The following is a 20,873-nucleotide window of genomic DNA, read 5'->3' as shown; positions in this document are numbered from 1 at the left end:
GAGAGAAACAATGGAAACAGAATAGTCACAGCACAGACTTTGACACCAGATAGTCCTCCACTTAAATTCTGGCTTTACCATTTTACTAGCAATGCAATCTTGAACAAATTACTTAAGTGCTATCAGTTTTCTCTTTTACAAAATGGGGACAACTTTACAGACTTATCGTGGAAATTGAGATGATGAACTGTGAAATTTTACCAGAGTAATTGCCACAGGGTAAATACTCTATAAATGGTAGCATTTATTAAATTATTTCTAAGAAAATAATAGGTAAACAATTAAATATTTAAAGTAGTTTTCTTTAAATTTTTGACCTTTAATTTGAAAATAACAGATTCAGCTGTGCAATCAGAAGTCAAATTTACCTTAATATATGGAACTCATTAAAAATTTGGCTGCAATGTACAGAAATTAGAAATTGTGCACATACATTAGAAATTCCTCTGTTAATGAAATGGCAAGGAAATACAGTTAATACCAATGTCAATACTAATTTATATTAATATTAATATGATGTAGCTTAATATATCAACAATAAGATGCAGTTTTACTTTATCAACATAGTGATTTCCTCTGTATTCATGTCTTAGTCACATGTATTTGTTAATTTCACAATTCATGTTGCACTCTATATGCTCTTTTGTATGGTTTCACTTGTCTAAGTCTAGTGCAAAAACAAGACTTATGCCTTTAAGCAATATGCCTGTAAGTTCTGTGTGAACTGAGATTATGGTTCATATTTGTTTTGAATCATTATTTAAAGGAGACTTTCAACTTATATAGGTTGCTTTATCTTTGGTGAGTTATTTATCTACTTTATTTATCTACTTTACACTTTGGTGAGTTAAATGATTCAGATATAATTGCTACTAAAATAAACACAAATTCAAATAATCTACTAATCATCTCAGGAAACCAATGTAATTTTATAAAATTATCAGCCAATTTCTATTTTCACAAGTCTTATTAGTTTCTCTTTATTTGAAATTCAACATATTCTGCAATATAGTTTCCATACCAGCTTATGTATTATCTTTGCTGATACATATTAAAAATGACAATAAAATATTTCTACTAGGAATCTTAACAACTATTTATAATATGTATTTCTCTCAAAATCAAAAGCTGCTCTCATTACCAGATGGTCTTATCAAATAACTTGATTTGATAAAAGGAAGCACTTTCTTGATGACTGCCTTACTCATTTAGACAACAAATTTTTAAAATTATTAGGTTGGTAATAAATGTTAGTCTGGAAAAAACTCACCTATAACTCACTTTACAATTATAGTCTTCAGTAAATGCCCTCTAAAATGTCAGTCAACTGGTGCTGCAGCTTTGCAATACAGTTATTTCTTCTCCCCCTTTTCAGAATAAATCTCATTGAATTTCATTACTCCCAGAAGAGATTTCACTTCTGTCTTTCTCTTACATTTTCCATTCTTGAGAGTCTATATTATATTTATCACGAAACTATCTTTGTCTCACAATGAAATCTCCTAAGAAGAATTTTATGTCACTAATAATTGGCATGAGAATGGCTGTTGAATATTAGCATTCTCTCACACTAAACAGAATGATTTTCTGCAGAATTCCATCAATAGAGAAATATAAAACTGAGAAAAGAGAAAGGCAGTTCAAACACTATGACTATGTATATTCATTCCTAAACAATTATTACTCTCTGGTAATCAAACTTTTTAAAGAATAAATAAGTTTTTTAAAGGATTCTAGTAAGCAACACAAGAATTATGACTGGAAGTTACAGCTGTTAAATCTGGGAGGTAAGAACTTAAGTCGTGTACTTTATCGCTTTAAATTACTTCAAATAAATTTTAGGAAATACACAGTGAATTCCAACAGGCATAAGCATGAAGACTAGATTTAGAGAAAGAAAATAATTTAGGGAAAACATAGTTATAATTTAGGAAAGAGTACCTGGCTGTTTAAAAGTAACTAATACAATACTCTTTCTAAATGAGGGTGCTTCTACAAAAAAAAAAAAAATTAAATACTGAGGAATTTATACTTCTATTCCAACTATTCTTAGAACTGCCAGAGTTCGAGGATGTGAAATGTCTGAAGGAAAAATAATGGTGAAGGATTAAATGCTTGAAAATAATAATCTATTTCAAAGTTAAAATTGTAAAATCTTAAGTGAGAGGGAAAAGGTTATTGTTGAAGAAGCTATATCTAAACAGACTCCTGAGCCAGACTACTTGGGTTGGAATCCTAGTTTGACAAACTCATTAGTCGTGGGACCTTGGACAAATTGACTGACCACTCTAACTCACTTTCCTCATCTGTAAAATAAGAATACTGATAATAACAGATGATCTCAGAGAATTATGAGGATTCTGCAATATATGCAAATCACTTAGAACAGAGACAGACACATTATACACACTATAAGTTTTAGCTATTATTTTTTCATAAATTTGAATTGAACAGTACTCCTCCAATCTTCTGTTTCAGTGACAAAAGTTTCACTTGCCAAAATTTCTACTACTGAGGCCTTGGAGAATTATATAACTTCAAGAATGCAGAAGTACTCTATCTAGTCCCCAAGCAACTGGAAAACAAATATAAAAGACTTAGGATGGAGCGCATTGTAGTAATGGTACTATAAAAGGCCAAAAACCTAGCAATAGCAAAATTAGGGTAGAAACTGTTATTCCTATTTCACTAATAAGGAAACTGAAGTTTAAACAATTAAGTGATGTGGTCAACATAATATGGCTAGAAAGTAATGTCAGGACAGGACTACCTGTGAATACCTTAGTGACATTATTCCCCCAAATATGTAACAGTACTCAGCACAGACCAGATGCCTGTAAATAACTGGTAGATGGATGGATAAATGTAATAATCAGTCAAGCAAATATTAGAACCTGGCAAATCAGACCCACTTTCTTTGGCTAAACTTTTTACAAGAAGGCTCCTTAGATGCTATTTATTTTTATGTAGTAATATTCAGAAACCAAGAGTACATGTTCCCATGTTTTGAAATATGAGCAGCTATCATAATATGCTGCAAGAAATAAAGGAATTTTTTCCAACTAATGATAGCATTACCTCGATTATACATACCAACAGAAAAGGGTTAGGCAGGTCCTCCAAATAGGAAGATAACATATGTGACTATTTGAATATAATGTTTGTGGATTACAGTAACTAAAACAAAATAATGAAACCATGCTGATGCCTAATTCAGGAAGAGAAAGAAGTTGATTGAGCTTCCCCATCTTAACCCCCACTAGACTGACACCAAGCAGCAGCCTGAGCTGATCAATTTGGGGTTCACATTTTCCATGTTTGGGTTAGAAGGAAACATAAAATATCTACATTTAAGTTTTTCCCTCTCATATTCCAGGCCCAAAAAGAGAAGTGTAAAAGTAGGAAAGCATGAAATGTATGATCATATCTTTAAGTTAAATCTAAAAGCAAACTTACTGAATATAAACAAGTTCACTGAGATAAATCTCATTGTATTTATAATTACCAGAAAATTACCTGTAAAGAAGTTCTTCTGGGCAAAGATGAAGTGGTAGGTGGCTTTATAAACCTCTAATTCACACTGCCACATCTGTGGCATATTCCATATTCGGGGATAGCTGGCATTGATGTGGAACTGTAAATCAAATGTTAAGTAAAAATATTAGAGCTTAAAATGTGACATTGTGTGAACAGCATTAGAAATGAACTCACACACACTGGTGAGTAATTAAAACTTACTTTCCTACTGAGCAGAACAGAAGGTTCCTTCAAGATTTTAATATTGATATGGCTAAAGGTCAATATCCATGGTTACGTCCAGCTCCTTCAAATACTAAGCCAAGATATGATCAAAAACTTTAAGAAATATCAGGCCACAGTTTTGCTACTATTCTCTAGTTAAACTACCAGTAACAGCCAATGTTCTTAATTCCTCCTTATGCCTAATCTGTTAAGTGAGAAGCTCAGGGTAAGGGAGTGTGTAATGCAATGCATACTGTCACAAAGAAGTTTGACCGAAAATAGCTGCTGGAATCCAATTAGACATCACAGTGGTTATGCATCTGACATAGTGCTTTGTGCTACAGTCCACCTGCTAACACTTGGCAATTCTGCAAAGGCAAGGGCTGCCTGACCAGGAACTGCACAGCACTATTTATGAGCAATAGCTTAGAAATTCATTAAAATGTTGAATATGCCAGTTTAATATATTTTTATGGCATTTCATATATTCTTGGTAATTGTAAAAATTTCTTAATGTATGTACGCATGAATGTGTAAATATGCTTGTTTAGACAAGCAATTAAGGACCTAATGGTTCCATTTACATAGAAGAACCCTTCCTGACATCAGTCATCCCACAGAGGCTTCTGCTATTATTGTTGTTGTCCCTGATATAAAATAATTATCTACTTGATTAATTAGCTGCCAATCTTCAGTTTTAATCATGAGCATTTACATTTTTTTCTGTGTCTAACAGGAAGTAATCCAGGGTATCAATAAGATTGTCTTCCTTTTTACTTTATTCATCAAGTAACAAGCACAATGATTTATTAAGCCCTGAAAAAGAATAAAAAGGGGCCAGAAAATACATAGTAAAAAATTATTTTATTTACAGCATAGAAGAGAGTTAGTCTATCTATACAATGAAGTATAAAAATAAATTCTAATCCCTTGAATATAAGCATGAACAATTTTTTCGTGGACAAATTCCCCATGCAAGGGAAACAAAATAAAAAATGAACAAGTGGGACACTACATCAAACTTCTTTAAAAAGCTTCTGTACAGCAAAGGACACCATCAGCAGGACAAAAAGGCATCCTACAGTATGGAAGAATATATTTGTAAATGATTCATCTGATAATGGGGGTAGGGTTAACATCCAAAATATATAAAGAACTCATATGCCTCAATACCCAAAAAACAAATAACCTGATTTAAAAAATGGGTGGAGGACCTAAACAGACACTTCTTCAAAGAAGAAACACAGATGGCCAACTGGCACATGAAAAGATGCTCCACATCACTAATCATCAGGGAAATGCAAATTAAAACCACAATGAGATATCACCTCACACCAGTTAGAATGGCCACTATCCAAAGGACAAGAAATAACAAATGTTGGTGAGGATACAGAGAAATGTGAACTCTCCTATAATGTTGGTGGGAATGTAAATTGGTCTAGCCACTGTGGAAAAGCAGTATGGAGGTTCTTTAAAAAACTACAAACAGAAATACCATAGGACCCAGTAATTCTATTTCTAGGAATTTACCTAAGGTAAACAAAATCCCTGATTCAAAAAGATATATGCACCCCTGTGTTTATCACCGCATTATTTACAATAGCCAAGATATGGAAACAACCTAAGTGTCCATCAAGATATAAATGGATAAAAAAGAGGTGGTACTTACACACAATGGAATATTATTCAGCCATAAAAAGAAAAATAATCCTGCAATTTGCAACTACATGGATAAACCTAGAGGGCATTATGCTCAGTGAAATAAACCAGATAGAGAAAGACAATACCATATGATTTCACTTATTTGTGGAATACACAAACAAAGCAAAATGGAGGAACAAAACAGCAGTAGACTCATAGACACCAAGAAGAGATGAGGTTACCAAGGCAGAGGGGTTGGGGTGGGTGGGGGGGGGTAGGGTGAAGGGGATAAAGGGACACAATAATCTACAATCAAAATATAAGTTGTTCATGGGAACAGTAGTACAGCATGGAGAATATAGTCAATGATTCTGTAACATCTTTCTAAGTTGACAGATAGTAACTGTACTAGATGGGGTAAGGATTTAATAATATGGGTAACTGTTGAACCACTGTATTGTATATTTGAAACAAACATAAAATTGTATATCAGTGATACTTAAATAAAAAACCCAACAATATTCTAACAACTTTCCACATTTTGAATGGCCAAAAACTCATGTAACATTGCCTTATATTCACTTTCCCCACACGAGATGTACAGCAACAGACAGATGAGATGCCAAAGGGAGGCCATGACTCTGGAATCTACTCTTCTTCCCCAAAATAGGCCCAAGAGCACCTGGTGATGGACCATTTGATGACCTCCCAGTCATTAAAGTTTCATATTAAAAAATTAAAACCAAATTCATACTTTATGCATGTACACACATCATCATATACTCTACACTTACTGCTAACATTTCTGCTTCTAAAAGGGTCCGGTACTGCATGCTGGTAGTGGCATCAACATGTAAGAGTTGTCCTTTAATTGCAGGTGTATAACCTAATAAGTCAAAACATAAAAATTAAAAACCTAAATACACACCACACACACACACCACACACACACACACACACACACACACACATATAATTGAAAATTTTGGGCTGGAAACAACTCCCACTACAATCCAAAAAATAGTGGTCAGTTGCTATTTAAATACACCCAAGTGATAGGGACTTGCTATCTAATAGGTGACCTTTCTTATTTTGAACAGCTCTGAAGGAAGAAAGTTCCATCTTCATATAATGTCTATCCTGATTTTGCTTTCCTATGCAAAATACAAGTCTATTCTCTAAAAGATAGTTTTCAGCTATTTAAGATAGCTTTCATGACTATCCTTCCACTAACCCAACAGGACATATTCTCATCATGGGAAGTGCCACAGCACACTGCTTGAGGAACACTCTGAGTGAGACCAAGGATGCAAGGAAAGCCCAGTTGGGTTCTTGGGAAAGATTAGGTATTTTTTAAGATGACAGTTTGAGGGGGAAAAAGAGACTCAGGTTTTAGACTATAACCAAGGGACAACAAGAAATGTACTCAAATATACTTAAAACTTTTTTCAGAGATCCAGGTGTTTGAAAAAAAAAAAAACAGAACAGGATGCATGCTGAACTAGCCATATACTAATGATCATAGAGTTAGTGTCCATAGAAGGGTATCCCATCAAGAAAAGAAGTGAAATACTCTGAACCTTTTTCCTTATGTAATAACAGTTTCTAAACACAAGCTATTCTTATGTAATGACAGATAACCAAACAACAAAGCCCCATTCTGAACAAAAGCAGAAAAGTTCTAAGACTAAGACCTAAGTCTATTTTTCCCCCTCAGACAGTCATCTTAGAAAATACCTAGCCTGTCCCAAGAATCCAACTGGGCTTTTCTTAGACCTCTGGGCTTACTCAGAGTTCCATAAGCAGTGTGCTGGGGCACTTCCCATGAATTCGTTATAGGTGTGCTCAAGCTATTAATCCCCTAAGCCCTCAGGTAACCCCTTTTTTCTAATGTAACAATAACTGTACAAAAACATTTTATACAAAGATTATTTCCTATGTACACAATCAGTTTAAAAATGGCAGAAGCATTCACTTAACTAAACCATTCTCAATTTTGTGCAAGCCCCAGTTACCTTCCCCCACTATTATATCTCTTTAATGAAGGCTTTCCTAAAAGATGCTCTTTACAACTGACTACTCTGAATCCAACAGACCTAGAAAAACTCATACATCTGCTTCAAGACTCAGGGGGAAAAGGTGCACTATACCATTCTCAGTCAGTTTCCATTGATCACCTAAGCAGGCAGACCCGACTGCTACCTGTTTATGCAAGCTGTTAAATCCACCTGCTTTATTCTTACACTAGCAACAAAACAAGTGACACAAACAAGAAAAGACAGCAAAGAATGATATGAAAATTACTCTAATTATAGTTAGCAATAGTAACATTGCTGGCTAGTGATTAAAACATACAGTTAAGTTCCTATTCTCTGCACTCCCAAGAAAATGAATAAAGTAGAATTTAATTTTAATTGCTCTCAGTTACAAATGTAGTAAGAGGATAGAAAGAAGGAAAATGAAGAAGGATATATAACATTTTGATAAATCAAACAAGAAGTATTTAATCACGTTCTTGATTAACTTGATTCAAAGTCCAAATTTCAAATACATAATGAACCAGATTGTCTCAGCTTAGATGAAACTATAGCTATCAGGGCATTATATAATATTTTCAACAGGAAATGTTTACTTTTTTAATGGTATGGTATTCAAAGTACCCTGCTTATTCCCTGGCAAAATCTACTAATAATACAACCTAAAACAAAGCCTATTAGTCATTCAGTCAATCACTGCTCATACACCACATGCCAGCTATGTTCAGCACCAAGTCTGTATTGGTAAAAATAAAAATATAGCACCTGCTCTCACAGAACCAAAGAATAACAGGAAAAACATATGCTACACACATTATACTCACTCTTACAAAAGAGAAGTATAGGGTATAATGAAAGCATAGAATTATAAGACCTAACTTGATTTAAAAATTTTTCCCTTCTCTCTAGGTGCACAAATAATTTAATTATGTAATAATTAGTGTCCTAACTACAGGTACGTTGAAATATAATAGAAAACTGGAAAAAGAAAACCCCATTAATGTTGGACTAAACAGACTAACAAGCTATTATTTATATATCATTTTCCTATGAATAATTTAAAACAGAATATTCATTACCGCTTACCATTTTCCTCAACTGTCATTGGAATATTAATTTCTAAATATGAGCCAGCTCCTACATTTACATGTACAGCATTTGTTTCCTGCCAAAAGAAAATAATTTATATAAAACACTTATTTTAATTATACTCCCATCTTTACTTTTCAGTTATTATCACAGAGACAAAATACAATCTCAATGGTATTAAATAGGTATTAAAAGTTCCTAAGAACAAAAAGTTCAAATTTACACCAAAAACACACTAGAACAATTTGGCGAGATATAACCACACTATAGCATGAAGTTCTACTATTAATAATGAACTTCTGTCTATTTGACACTTAATGAAATTAACATACATATAATTATTGGGGGAAAGGGAGAGCTCATAGAAAGGAATTGAAGGATAGAACTAGTGACCAGAAAAATACTCTGGAAAAAAATGTTCAAATTTTAAACACTATTTTCTACCATATTATTTCAATAATTACCCTATTTTTGGTAAACAGCAAGTCAATTGTAGCATCTGCAATAATATTCATTCTTAGTTCAAAAGCAAGGATCTGTCTTGGTCGCCCGGGCTGTGCAATTTCAGAAACTTTCAGAACTTGATAATCAGGTGGGAAGAAAAACTTCCATAAACAATCTCTATATAAAGAGGTAGACAGAATAATGATATATTATTCAAACAAAATTACTTCTGAAGAGGGACCGAAATCAGTATTCTAACTTTATATTATCACTGCTATCTCATTTAACAATTAGAAATGAAATAGAAAAAAAAAAGAAGTCACAAAATAACACCTACTTAATTTCCTTTCAGTAAAATGAAAAACCATTTTCTCCAATATTTCTGTATTTCCAGAGATCAATGAGCTTTGAGCATTTAATAAATATACTACTATCAAATGAGACATAGGTAAGACCAAATTTGCACTACTCAAGCATATCATGAGAAATTAAAGACTTTCTACAAGAATATTAATTGTCAAAAAAAACTGAAGAAGGATTGTTTAATTAGAATCATCATTCCATTTTGGACAAGTTGGTTAACCTGTCTGAGGATACTTCACCTGCTTTCTTTTCTGTAGAATAGGAGGAACGTATCCAGTCTCATGAACAGATACAAGGATTCAATGACAACATATACGGAAAAAACTAGCAGTACGTAGCATGTGGGAAAAATGGCTCTTGTTTATATTATTTTCATAATCATTATTTTTTATCAATATTATACCAATAAGAATCTAGAACAAAAGATTTCTAAAAAGCAAACAAGGGTCTGGAGGCCACGGATCTAATGTATTTTCCATCCATTATTATTTTGACAAAAATTAAAGAACCCAAGAAATTTTCAATTCAAAGTCTTCTATGTGAGTAAAAATTAATATAATATTACTCATACATTCAGAGATGGTGCTAGTTTGTGGATTTTAAACAGGAAGGGTTGTGGAAGGAATCACCAGTCACAGGAAATGCTGCTTAGAATAAATAAGACTGGGAAAAATTAGATGAACAGAACAAAATTTACAAACGGACTCATCATAGAATATAACTTGCCATCATTACATTAATATGTGTAAAAGAAAAGTAACATTATGCAAAGTTTTTGGCTAAGACACAATTGTATACAACTAAGACTATTAAAGACAAAGGCTCGAACACGACCATTAAATGATCATGGACTATAAGGTGGCTAGCAGGATATGGTGAAAAGAGCAGTGGACTTGAAAGGCTGATTGAAAGTTTGGCTCTACATGCTACAGCTTCACTATCTTGTCCAAATCACTGAACCTTTCTACAACTCTTGTTTTCTCACACATACAATGAGCTTACCACACCTGCCCTGTGTTAACTTACTGGGTTATGAAGATCAAGTGTGAAAATATAAATGAAAACACTTAAGTAAAAGCAATGACACCAAACAACGTTAGGAATGTCTGCATTATTGTAATTATCATCTAAGAAGTAAGTGTAATCTGAAAGTTTGTATTTCAACAATGCCATGAAAATACAAAAGGAAAACCATGAAGGAAAAGCTGAATATCTTAAAGTTTCAGGAAATCATGTAAAGGTGATATAACATTAAATTCTACAAGCTGAAAAGTCATGCTACATCAGAGATCAAAACTTCTCACAAGGCTGAATGAACTATCTAATGCAAAACAGCTGAGATTTCTTCCTATATTTTTTACATTAATAGGTGGAATGCTAAAAAAGTGACTTTACTATTCATATCTGATTACAGTACATATTTGTGTAGAAACTCAGCATTGGAAGGAAGAAAAGGAAATGGCTTACAAAAGAGGAAATGCACCATTTGTACATGTGAGGAGATAAGTATTATTTATGTTAGTAAACTAAATCCATATGAAAATAAATGTCCTTCCTCCCTTCCTTTTACCCCACCTTTCCCTTCCTTTCCTCTTCCTCCCTCCCTCCTTTTTTCCTTCCTTCCCTCCTTCCTGCCTGCCTTCCTTCATTTCTTCCTTCCTTCCTTTCTTTTTTTAAGAAACTTGAACAGTTTTGTTAAGTCCAGGTTAAGAAATGTATCACTGATCTCTCCTGGCAGTGGCAGGATTTACTTGAGGAGAATTTGTCAAGCAAATTTTTCTTTCATGTTAACTTCAATATCATTTCTCTACATAATAATAGCAAGACACCCCAAAAATGACTATGACTATATATAAAAAGAATTTTAGCTTGGATTTTCATATAAATATATGCTAATATTTTTGATGTAATAAAATTAAATATGTTTAAGAAGAATCAACTTTATTCAAGTGCTGGAAATGCAAGAATATTTTGTGTGTCTGTGTTAAAGCACTGTTTTAATTTTTTCTTATGTAACCATTAATGGAATGTAAAAATCCTCATTTTCAACTATTCCATAGTAAATATAGTATGGTTTACTGTAGGAAAGAATTTATCATAAAAGGAAAATCTAAATCTAGTAAGTTGAAAAGTGTTTGCTTTTTAACCTGAAATTCCAAGCTGTTTACCTTCAAGTCTAATAAAAAAAACCTAACCCAGAACTTTATGATGAATCATGTAATACAAGTTTTCAAATAACAAACTTACTTATTCATTTGCCATACAATTGTTAAATAGCTACTTAATAGTGCAGATATTCCTATATACTGGAGATACCAAGATTAAGAGAACATAGTACTCAACAAAATTAAGCATAAAGAAAGTCAGTGTATCAAGTCAGTGTTAGTACCCTTTCATTAACAATCAATGGTCCAGTATTATCCACTTCAGTGAATGATTTGGCTTGTCTTTCTCCATACAAGCTAGTGTATGAATGGAAAAACTAAACTTAGGAAATGTCTATTTACATATAAATTTAGATATTCCCTCATAATTAGTAGTAAAGAACTCCTCCTTTGTTTAAAATTCTTCAATAAATATAAAGATATTCTTAATATATTAAAAATAATTACTTCAAAATAGAATGACTAAAAATATAAACTTTTCAGACACTCAATTTCCATTACCTCCAATAAAAATCTGTATTTCTTCACTACCTACAAATTTCTTTTAACAACCTATACAACCTATAAGACAATTCTCTACTGTCATCATGCATCTGCAGAACTATTCCTTTGCCTCAATTATTTATTCTCCTCTTCCTTTTCTACTTAACTCCCTATTTATGTTTCAAAACTCAACTCACAGGTTACCTCTACCAAAAAGCCTTCCCCAATTCTTCTCCTCTCTAATCTTTAATATGAATTTTGTACATGTTATGGGCTGAATTATGGTCCCCTAAAAGTTCGTATGTTCAAGTGCTAACCCCCAGTACCTCAGAATTTGACTTTATTTGGAGACAGGGTCTTTAGAGGGGTAATTAAGTTCAAATGAGGTCACTAGGGTGGGCCTAAACTAATGTGACTGATACTCTTCTTAACAGGAAATTTGAATACAGAGAACTCTAAGACTTACAAAAGGGAAGACCATGGAAAGAAGATACAGAGAAGATGGCAATCTATAAACTAAGGAGACAGGCTTCAACCACACCCCTACTTTACCATCTCAGAAGGAACCAATCCTGCAAACACCCTGAACTCAGAATTCTGACCTCCAGAACTGTGAGAAATTCTGTTGGTTAAGGCACAGTCTGTGGTGTTTTGTTATGGCATCCTTAGCAAACTAATGCAGTGCCTTTTCTAAGTTCTTCATCAAGACTTTATTTACAATCTGTTATAGCACTTATAAAAGTTTTCTTTCTTCCTCCACTAAAACTGAACTACACTTGTCTTTTATCTCTGAATTTCCACAGCCCCAAAAATGTCTGGCATATTCATTGATTAACTACAAAAGAAAAAAGAAATAAAGGAACCAATAAATATGCTACTCACTGACCATTTTTCTAATGGATTAGCTCCTCCTTTGAAGCAATTTGCTTATGCCAGTTTCTCTACACACAAGTTATTATTTGCATTAAAATGATTAATGATATCGTACCCTGCTATAATAAAAGAGCTTATAAAAATATTTTGCTGGCTTATAATAAAAATTATATTATCTCAATATATTTGAAAGTCTTATTAGAAATATAATTTACTCAGGTACCTCTGCCTGTCGGCCCATGGCCCATAGTTGAAATCTGTTCCTTTACCACAAACTATATCCAGTCCCCAACATGGAGGCAAATCTTGTAATTTGCAATCCTCACTGCTCATTTCTCCTTCAATATTTTCTTCTGTTTCTTCTGGAACAAGTCCTATATTGCAAAATATATAATATAAAGGCAATTACTTAAAATTACCATCAAAAGATTCCTTTGATCATCAGTTATAAAAATTTTTTGACCTCAGGAATGCGTTACCTCCTTACAAATTACTGAGGACCCCAAAGTAGGTTTGTTGCATTCTCTCTATCAAACTCAAGAGTATTCAAAATTTAAATCAAGCCAATTTTTTTAAATGTTCCTATTTTTAAAACAATAAGCTCATGTTAACATAATGAAACGTTTAAAAAAATTTAATGAAAATATATGAAAAAACTGTATTTTAATGAAAATTAAATGAAATTTAATTACAGTTTTAATGAAAATATTTTTTAACGAAAAACAACCATATTTTCTAAAACAAATTAATTTACTACAAAGTGTTGACACTATTTTTATTTTAGCAAATCTCTTTAATGTCCAGCTTAATAGGAAACAAGTGAACTCTCATAGCTGCTTTTCAATTTAATCTGTTGTTCAGAGATTTGAAAAACTTTAGCTTCATTCAAATGTGTAGATAGAAAAGGGAGGAGTATTTTAATAGTGTTTTCAAATAATTTTGGAAATTCTTCTTTGACAGTACACCAAAATTCAACAAGTGGTAGTTTCATAAAGGTTAGCTGCAATATGGAATCTGAAACCGTATCACTGAACTTTACACACCATGATACATTATAATTTACTGATCTCTTGCACTTCAAATAAATCTTTTTACTCACGGCATGATTTTATAATATCATGCTTTGGTCATTTGGAAAATACTGGTTCAGTGAAACATGCATATTAATTCCAAATATTGATAATTTTCATTATTAAATTTTAAAAATCACATTTTTTAAATATCACTGTGGTCTCATCAGAAGAGTGATCATATACATAGTGGAAGACCCAATTTTCAAAACTCTAATTTTCCCGTGAAAGCTCAAAACCATAGTTTGTCTCTAGTTGTCTTTCAAGCAAAACTGGTGTTCCATGAAAAGAGCAAATAGTTAAGGTTGGAACACAATCACACAAGTGTTGGAACACAATCACACAAGTGCTTTTCCTCCAAACACCAGTGTACTTTGGTGTGCAGCAGAAGTGCATTATGTGTACATGACGTTTTATCACACTGAATATTAGAAAGTTTACTTAAGGGTTAAGTTTTGATAAAGATAATTTTTACTGCTCAAAGACATTTTAAACTGATATTGGCATTTGTTGTTTTACTGTGAATGAGTGCCAGTGAAAAAGACTGTGATTACTAGTATGGTTTGGAACCACTGCCCTGATATGTGCCAAAACACCAGCAGTTTTACCCACCAAGTGTCAACATGGTGAAAAAGGCAAATAACATCCTAGTTTTACTTTGAAAATACTCAGATCTCATAAATCCTTGAAAGGCATAAAAAGATCAGAAGTAGGAAAAGGGGGCTAAAAAATCCAATGTATAGCTACTTTTATAAAATTGAAGCTACTATTGAGGCATTTTAAGAAGTTGGATTTCAATCTTTAAACTTTAAGCCTCAAATCTAACAATGTGTGATGTTTTTCCTACAATTTTTGAGGTATATTTGTGAAAATGGAATTTGAAGGAAAGATTACTATATTGTTTTCTTTTGAACTGAAATTATACAGTAATATTCAACTTTGACAAATGACACAGGTACTCTTATATCCACAATTAACATTTTTTGATGCTTATTTATATCCTAACACTAAGGAGATTTAAAATACTAGTAGATGTTAGCATTGCATAGAAGAAACAGAATTGTAGCTATAAAACATGTTTTTAAAAAATAATACCTGGCTCATCCATGTAGTAGTAGATGTCAACATCATTTGACTGCATCACCACAAAACCTTCTCCCATTAATCTTGGTGGTCTATAAGAAAGGGCAGGGAGGCAAATTAAGGCCAGAATATAAAATCTTCAATATTCTAATTAATGGTGGTAATAGGTATAAACCAAAAGGTAAAAGAAACCTAATACTTAATGGTGGTATTAGGTATAAACAAAAAGGAAAAGGCAATCTAGTACAGCATTTTGAAAAGAAACATCTTTCATATAGAAAATTTCTCTATAGTCTGTCTTTGACTACATAATAAAATAGTATAAAAATTTTTAATAAGTATATTAGTTCAAGAAGGCAAAAAAACGAAAATATCTGCATTTTTTATTTTAAATTTTGAATGAGTGAAATCACTTTAAAGCAAAGTTTAATTAATACAATGGAAGAACAATGATCATTGGAATAATCATTCTGCATTTGCAACAATTTAAAATTACACTTAAAACAGAATAAGAAATATATTACATATCTGTAAAATCATGTATAATCTTTCAGAAACATTAAATAAGAAAAAAGTGCTAAGTCTTTATTTTTAACAACTTTATGCATAGCCTATTTCCAAGAATATTTAATTAACTTAAAATAAAAAGCAAACATCTTAAATTCTGGAATGAATGTTTTTCTACAATCAAGTAATTTCCCAAAACTATTAATCTTTACTTGCTCTAACAGCTTTCCTGTTATTCATATACACCATGCTATGTTCCTTCCATATAAAAATTAGCTTTTCAATCATTAAATAAAATTCAGCAGTCTTATTCTAGGATATATATTAAATCATAAAGGTTAATGTTTAATCTCATTTAATCTCCACACTTCTGAAGAATGAAAAATCCACTTTTAAATATTTTTACACAAATTAATAGCCAAACACTTTCATCTTACTCTCTAGTAATTTTCACAAAATCCAGATTAACTTATTCAGTATTAGAACTTTTACCATACAGAATTGTGCACATAGCCCACATTCCAGAAGATGCTTAGCAAAGTCCTTGACCCTGCAGAGTGAGACCAAGTGTACCCAATATCTTCCTTGTACTCAACTAGGGAAAACCTGTCATTTTAGCCAATCTTCAGAAAATCTAATAGCAAGCCAGCAAAAGTTTAAACTAAGAACGAATAATGCTTCTCGTAACCTTACAGATTTTATAATGCCTACACACAAAGATAAAATCTGAAACATGGTGGAAACCTATTACATGAACACTTAAATTACACAAATTCAACCAGAGTCTCCTTCACAAAAAATAAGAGATTGAGAATAACAAAGATTATGACAGGCCTCATCCCACCAATAGGCAAATGGGAGTTAGTCTGCTGTTCCCTCAGGATCCCAGTCCACTCACACAGAAGCATTCTACCATAAGGTGGGTGAGTCTAGTGTGTATCATTAATACATGGTGTCTGCTAAATGCAAGCAGCTACTTCCTGAAGGAAAAACAAATCTGTAAAGTTAAATAGAACACTGAGACTTAAAATGTCAAGTGAGTTCCAAAACCGTAGCATCCTAAATTCACCAGTTTTCCAAAAATAATTTTGATTCCATTTTCAACATTTCATTAACTCAAAATGATACTCCACTACAATGAATTTGTTGAATTTACTATTTATCCATCCCTTCAGGAAAAAAAAGCCTACCTGTAATGTGCATTTTCTAACATACAAACATCAGGGCTTAATTGCCCAAAGTGAGTTTCTCAAATACAGTGAGAAGGAGAAAAGGGTGGAAAATTATAATCTTATTGAAAAATATTTTAGAGTTTGTCAATGGATAGCATATCCATTTACTTTATAATGCAGGATTTCATTGTTAATTGATTTAATACAGAAATATACCTAATTATTGCCCAACTTGTAGCAAAGAAATTAAAAGGATGCTAAAGATTTTTATTGGTATCTGTATTAGATATATAGAAATGATCATTTTTCTAAGACTTTCTTACTCATCATTTTGAAGACCAACATATCTTGGACTAGGAACAAGCATGACTCGAACATTTTCAAGCTTTCCTTTCACAATATGCATGAATTGGTCAAGATGACTGGAAGGTGGTTTTGTAGTATAAGTTAAGAAAGCATCATCAAAGTTGATACACAGAGTTTGAGGTTGGTAATGATTTCCAAATGCCAGACGTCCCTAAAAATATAGGTAAGAGATATTATGTTGTACTGTTCAGGCCATATTTTTTTCATTAGCTGACACAATTACAAGTATATTATTCATAGCAACAACTTAACGATTACATTTTAGCACTATATACTATTTAAATTACTCCACTGATCAATTTAGACCAGTGTTTAAAGAAATTTAAGCACTTGTGAATAAATAGCTTTTAAGGTCTAATAAATCTGTGCTAAAACAGTACTGGTGTTAAAATAATTCTTTCACACTTTATGAAATTTGGAACCAAAAAAGCTCTACAAAATTACTTTCTTTCCTTAAGTGAAAATTGTATTTATAAAAATAAAAGGTTCTTTTATTAACACACCAAATATTAATTATAGCTGAATTTACTTACTGTGCTCACATTGACTTTTATGACTGGAATAAGTGATCTCCATGAAGACGTGGGGTCTTGAGATTCTGTTTTTACTTTAACTCTGAAAAGAAAAAAATATTGATACATGTAAGAAAAACTTAAACACCTGAGGATACAGTTGACTTCCTTACAATACACATTATCAATACCAGCTGTGCCTTTACAAATACATCTAATAGCTAATGACTGCCCCAGTAAACAAAGAATTACCATCTAACAGAATACTAATATCCCCACGGTGGATCTTGGAATGATCTCTATCATGTATCAACTTTAAGATTAGGAAGCTATTAATAACAAAACTATGTTTTCAGAATGATGAGCTTTAATGACCAAAGTATAAATTTATTACATGCTATCATTACGTCTACCATTATGCCCATTATACATTTTATGATAGCCAAAATTATTATTAAAACAATAAATGACCAAGGTACAAGTCACTTTAATGTTTTCTAGTTTTTTAAGCACTTTTCACAGCTCAGCTGGTTCTTTTGCTTCTCTACTCACACCTATGTCAAAACAATTTCCTCTCAATAACATGAAAATAATAGGCCAAGAGGAAGAGAAGACATTGGCCATATACAAAGTACACAAAACTTAAGAAATTAAAATTTCACAGCAGTTCACTAAAGATTTCAAATGAAAACTCAAGGTGTATCTCTTCAATAACCCAATAACTCCTTCATACTTCTGAGGCCATCTCCACTAAGGTGGCCCTCAGTGCTTACAACTAAATTAAAAACTGACCTCACTACCTCCCCCAAGCACCTCTTTTTCTAAAGTTCCCTAACTAAACATGACCACTGCTTAATTTAGAAATTTGGATTCACTGTTGACTCATTCTTCTAACTCATTCTCCACATCTAATCTATCACTATATTATGGATTCATTTGTCTAAGTATATCTGGAATCCATCAATTTCTCACCCTTCCTCTTGCTACCAGCCCCTATGTGATCTCTTTCCTGAACTGTCACAAAGCCCTCCTTCCTTCCCAATATGTATACCTTTTATTTCCTTTTCTTACCATATTGCAACAGCTAGAACTTCCAGTAGGAAGCTGAGAAGGAAGTGGTGAGAGAGGACATCCTTGCTTTATACTTGGTTTTAGTGGGAAAGTTTGTAGTTTCTCACGATTAAGTAAGATGTTAGCTGTAGGTTTCTTGTAGATATTCTTTATCAAGTTGAGGAAATTCCCCTCTATTCCTAGTTTCCTGAGAGAGTTTTACCATGAACGGGTATTGGATTTTGTCATAGGCTTTTTCTGCATCTATTGATATGATGATTTGATTTTTCATTTTTAGCCTGTTAATGTTAATTGATTTTTGAATGTTGAACCATCCTGGCATACCTAAGTTCTTTTGTGTATGTGTGTGTGTGTGTATTGTTCCTTATTTTTTTTATGAAGGTATCACTGATATACAATCTTGTGAAGGTTTCATATGATCAACATTGTGGTTACTACATTCCGCCCTATTATCAAGTCCCCACCACATATTCCATTATAGTCACTGTCCAACAGCATAGTAAGATGCTATAGACCTAAGAGGTTTTTTTTTTTTTAAGTGGATAATGAGGACATTTATTCTCAATTAAATATTTAAGGGATATCATGCCCTAGAGTCTGAGATGAGGTACTGGGGATACTGGGACTATGACGACTGTTCTCTTGAGGGAAGGCCTAGTACAGAAGTTACAACAGTTAACATGCAATTTTAGTGCAAGAAATGTTACCATAGGGTCAAGAATAGAATTATTTATAAACATACAAAAGGATCATGGAAAACTGGGACCTGAAGACTGAATGACTTAGTCAAAGGAGATGAAAGGTCTTCCATAGAGAAGAAACATTACATTACACACAGTGTTTCATTTGGAGTGAGGCTGGAGTGGATTACTTGAAGTGGGGAAGGAAGAAATAAGATTTTGTTTGCAGATGACACAATTGTCTATGCAGAAAAATCTGAAAGAACTAAAAAAAAAGCCTCTTAGAACTAGTAAGTGACTATAGCATGGTTGTAGGATACAAAGTTAATAATATACAAAAGCCAATCAGTTTCCTATAGACAAATAATGATCAAATGGAATTTAAAATTAAAAACACAATACCATTTGCATTAGCACCACAAAAATGAAATACTTAGGTATAAATTTAGCAAAATATGTACATGACCTACATGAGGAAAACTATAGAACTGATGAAATATATCAAAGAACAAAATTAATGGAGAGGTATACCATATTAATGGATAGGAAGACTCAACATTGTCAAGATGTCAGTTTTCCCCAACTTGATCTATAGATTCAATGCAATCCCAATCTAAATCGGCAAGTTATTTCATGGATACTGAAAAACTGATCCTAAGGTTTATGTGAAGAGGCTAAAGACCCCGAATAGTCAACACTAGAGGACCCAGAAAAGAACAAAAATATATATTTGTATAGTCACCTTAAATGTGTATGCATGTGTCTGTGTACACATTCAAAAGGATAAAAAATTGATAACACTGGTTATCAATATGGAGGTAAGTAAGAGTGGTGAGTAGGAGTAGAAAAGTATTTTTTTTTATATTACATAAATCTGTATTCCTTGAATTTTTAAAAGAATTATATAACTATGTAAATTAAGTTTCAGTAAATCTACAAAGAAAGATGAGTGTTTAGGTGAAGAGCATCATTGATAATCTAATAAAAACAAATGCTTAAATGTTGCAGATTACAAAATTCATGTGACAATGAACCTTTCAATTTTGGACTGGGCTCTAGTTCTTCCATTTTCCCGTGTTTTGTCATCCTCTTTCTTTGGTGGAATTATTGTTGGCTCCAAACCAAACAACTCTTGAAGACGTCCATAAAGATCCGAACGATTGTAGACATGAAATTCAAAATCATTAACCGTGATGTATAATCTGGTTTCTGCTTTTGGATCTAAAGGCATCAATTATTAAAAAAAAAAGTTTTTAGTTAACTTTTTAAAACCTTTAAAGTCTTTAATCAAATATTTTTCCCAGCTAAAGTAACTCAAATGATTTATCTTAAAACAGAAGTCTATGATAGAGAATCACATGTTAAAAATATATAAAACAACGATAAAAGAAAGAAAAAAGTTGATGTTACTGTAGCATTTTAATTTGGCACTCAAAAAACAATCTGAATTTCTAATTCTGGTTGTGTAATAATAGAATTTAAAGATTTTACGCTAAAAACAGCAAAATGCCATTTACAATGTAGAAGTAAAATTTTACCATAATATAGCCAATAAATTCATGCTAAAATATAAATAG

The 20,873-nt window shown here is 32.4% G+C and overlaps 1 protein-coding gene across 4 annotated transcripts in view; it reads right to left on the bottom strand.

Moving 5' to 3' along the window:
- Positions 1-20,873, bottom strand: part of BLTP1 (bridge-like lipid transfer protein family member 1) — a 216,933-nt gene that overhangs the window by 167,158 nt on the left and 28,902 nt on the right. For all 4 annotated transcript variants that reach the window (XM_057502585.1, XM_057502588.1, XM_057502589.1 and 1 more), the window contains exons 7-15: positions 20,331-20,517; positions 17,567-17,648; positions 16,991-17,184; positions 15,001-15,080; positions 13,059-13,209; positions 8,972-9,128; positions 8,505-8,583; positions 6,177-6,268; positions 3,517-3,634 (exon numbers count right to left, since the gene is read on the bottom strand). In XM_057502585.1, the coding sequence (XP_057358568.1) occupies positions 3,517-3,634; positions 6,177-6,268; positions 8,505-8,583; positions 8,972-9,128; positions 13,059-13,209; positions 15,001-15,080; positions 16,991-17,184; positions 17,567-17,648; positions 20,331-20,517 (1,140 nt within the window). The remainder of the gene's footprint in view (positions 1-3,516; positions 3,635-6,176; positions 6,269-8,504; positions 8,584-8,971; positions 9,129-13,058; positions 13,210-15,000; positions 15,081-16,990; positions 17,185-17,566; positions 17,649-20,330; positions 20,518-20,873) is intronic.

The sequence above is a fragment of the Manis pentadactyla genome, chromosome 5 (genome assembly GCF_030020395.1).
Source record: "Manis pentadactyla isolate mManPen7 chromosome 5, mManPen7.hap1, whole genome shotgun sequence".
Classification (NCBI taxonomy): domain Eukaryota; kingdom Metazoa; phylum Chordata; class Mammalia; order Pholidota; family Manidae; genus Manis; species Manis pentadactyla.
This window is presented reverse-complemented; position numbering and strand designations above follow the sequence as displayed.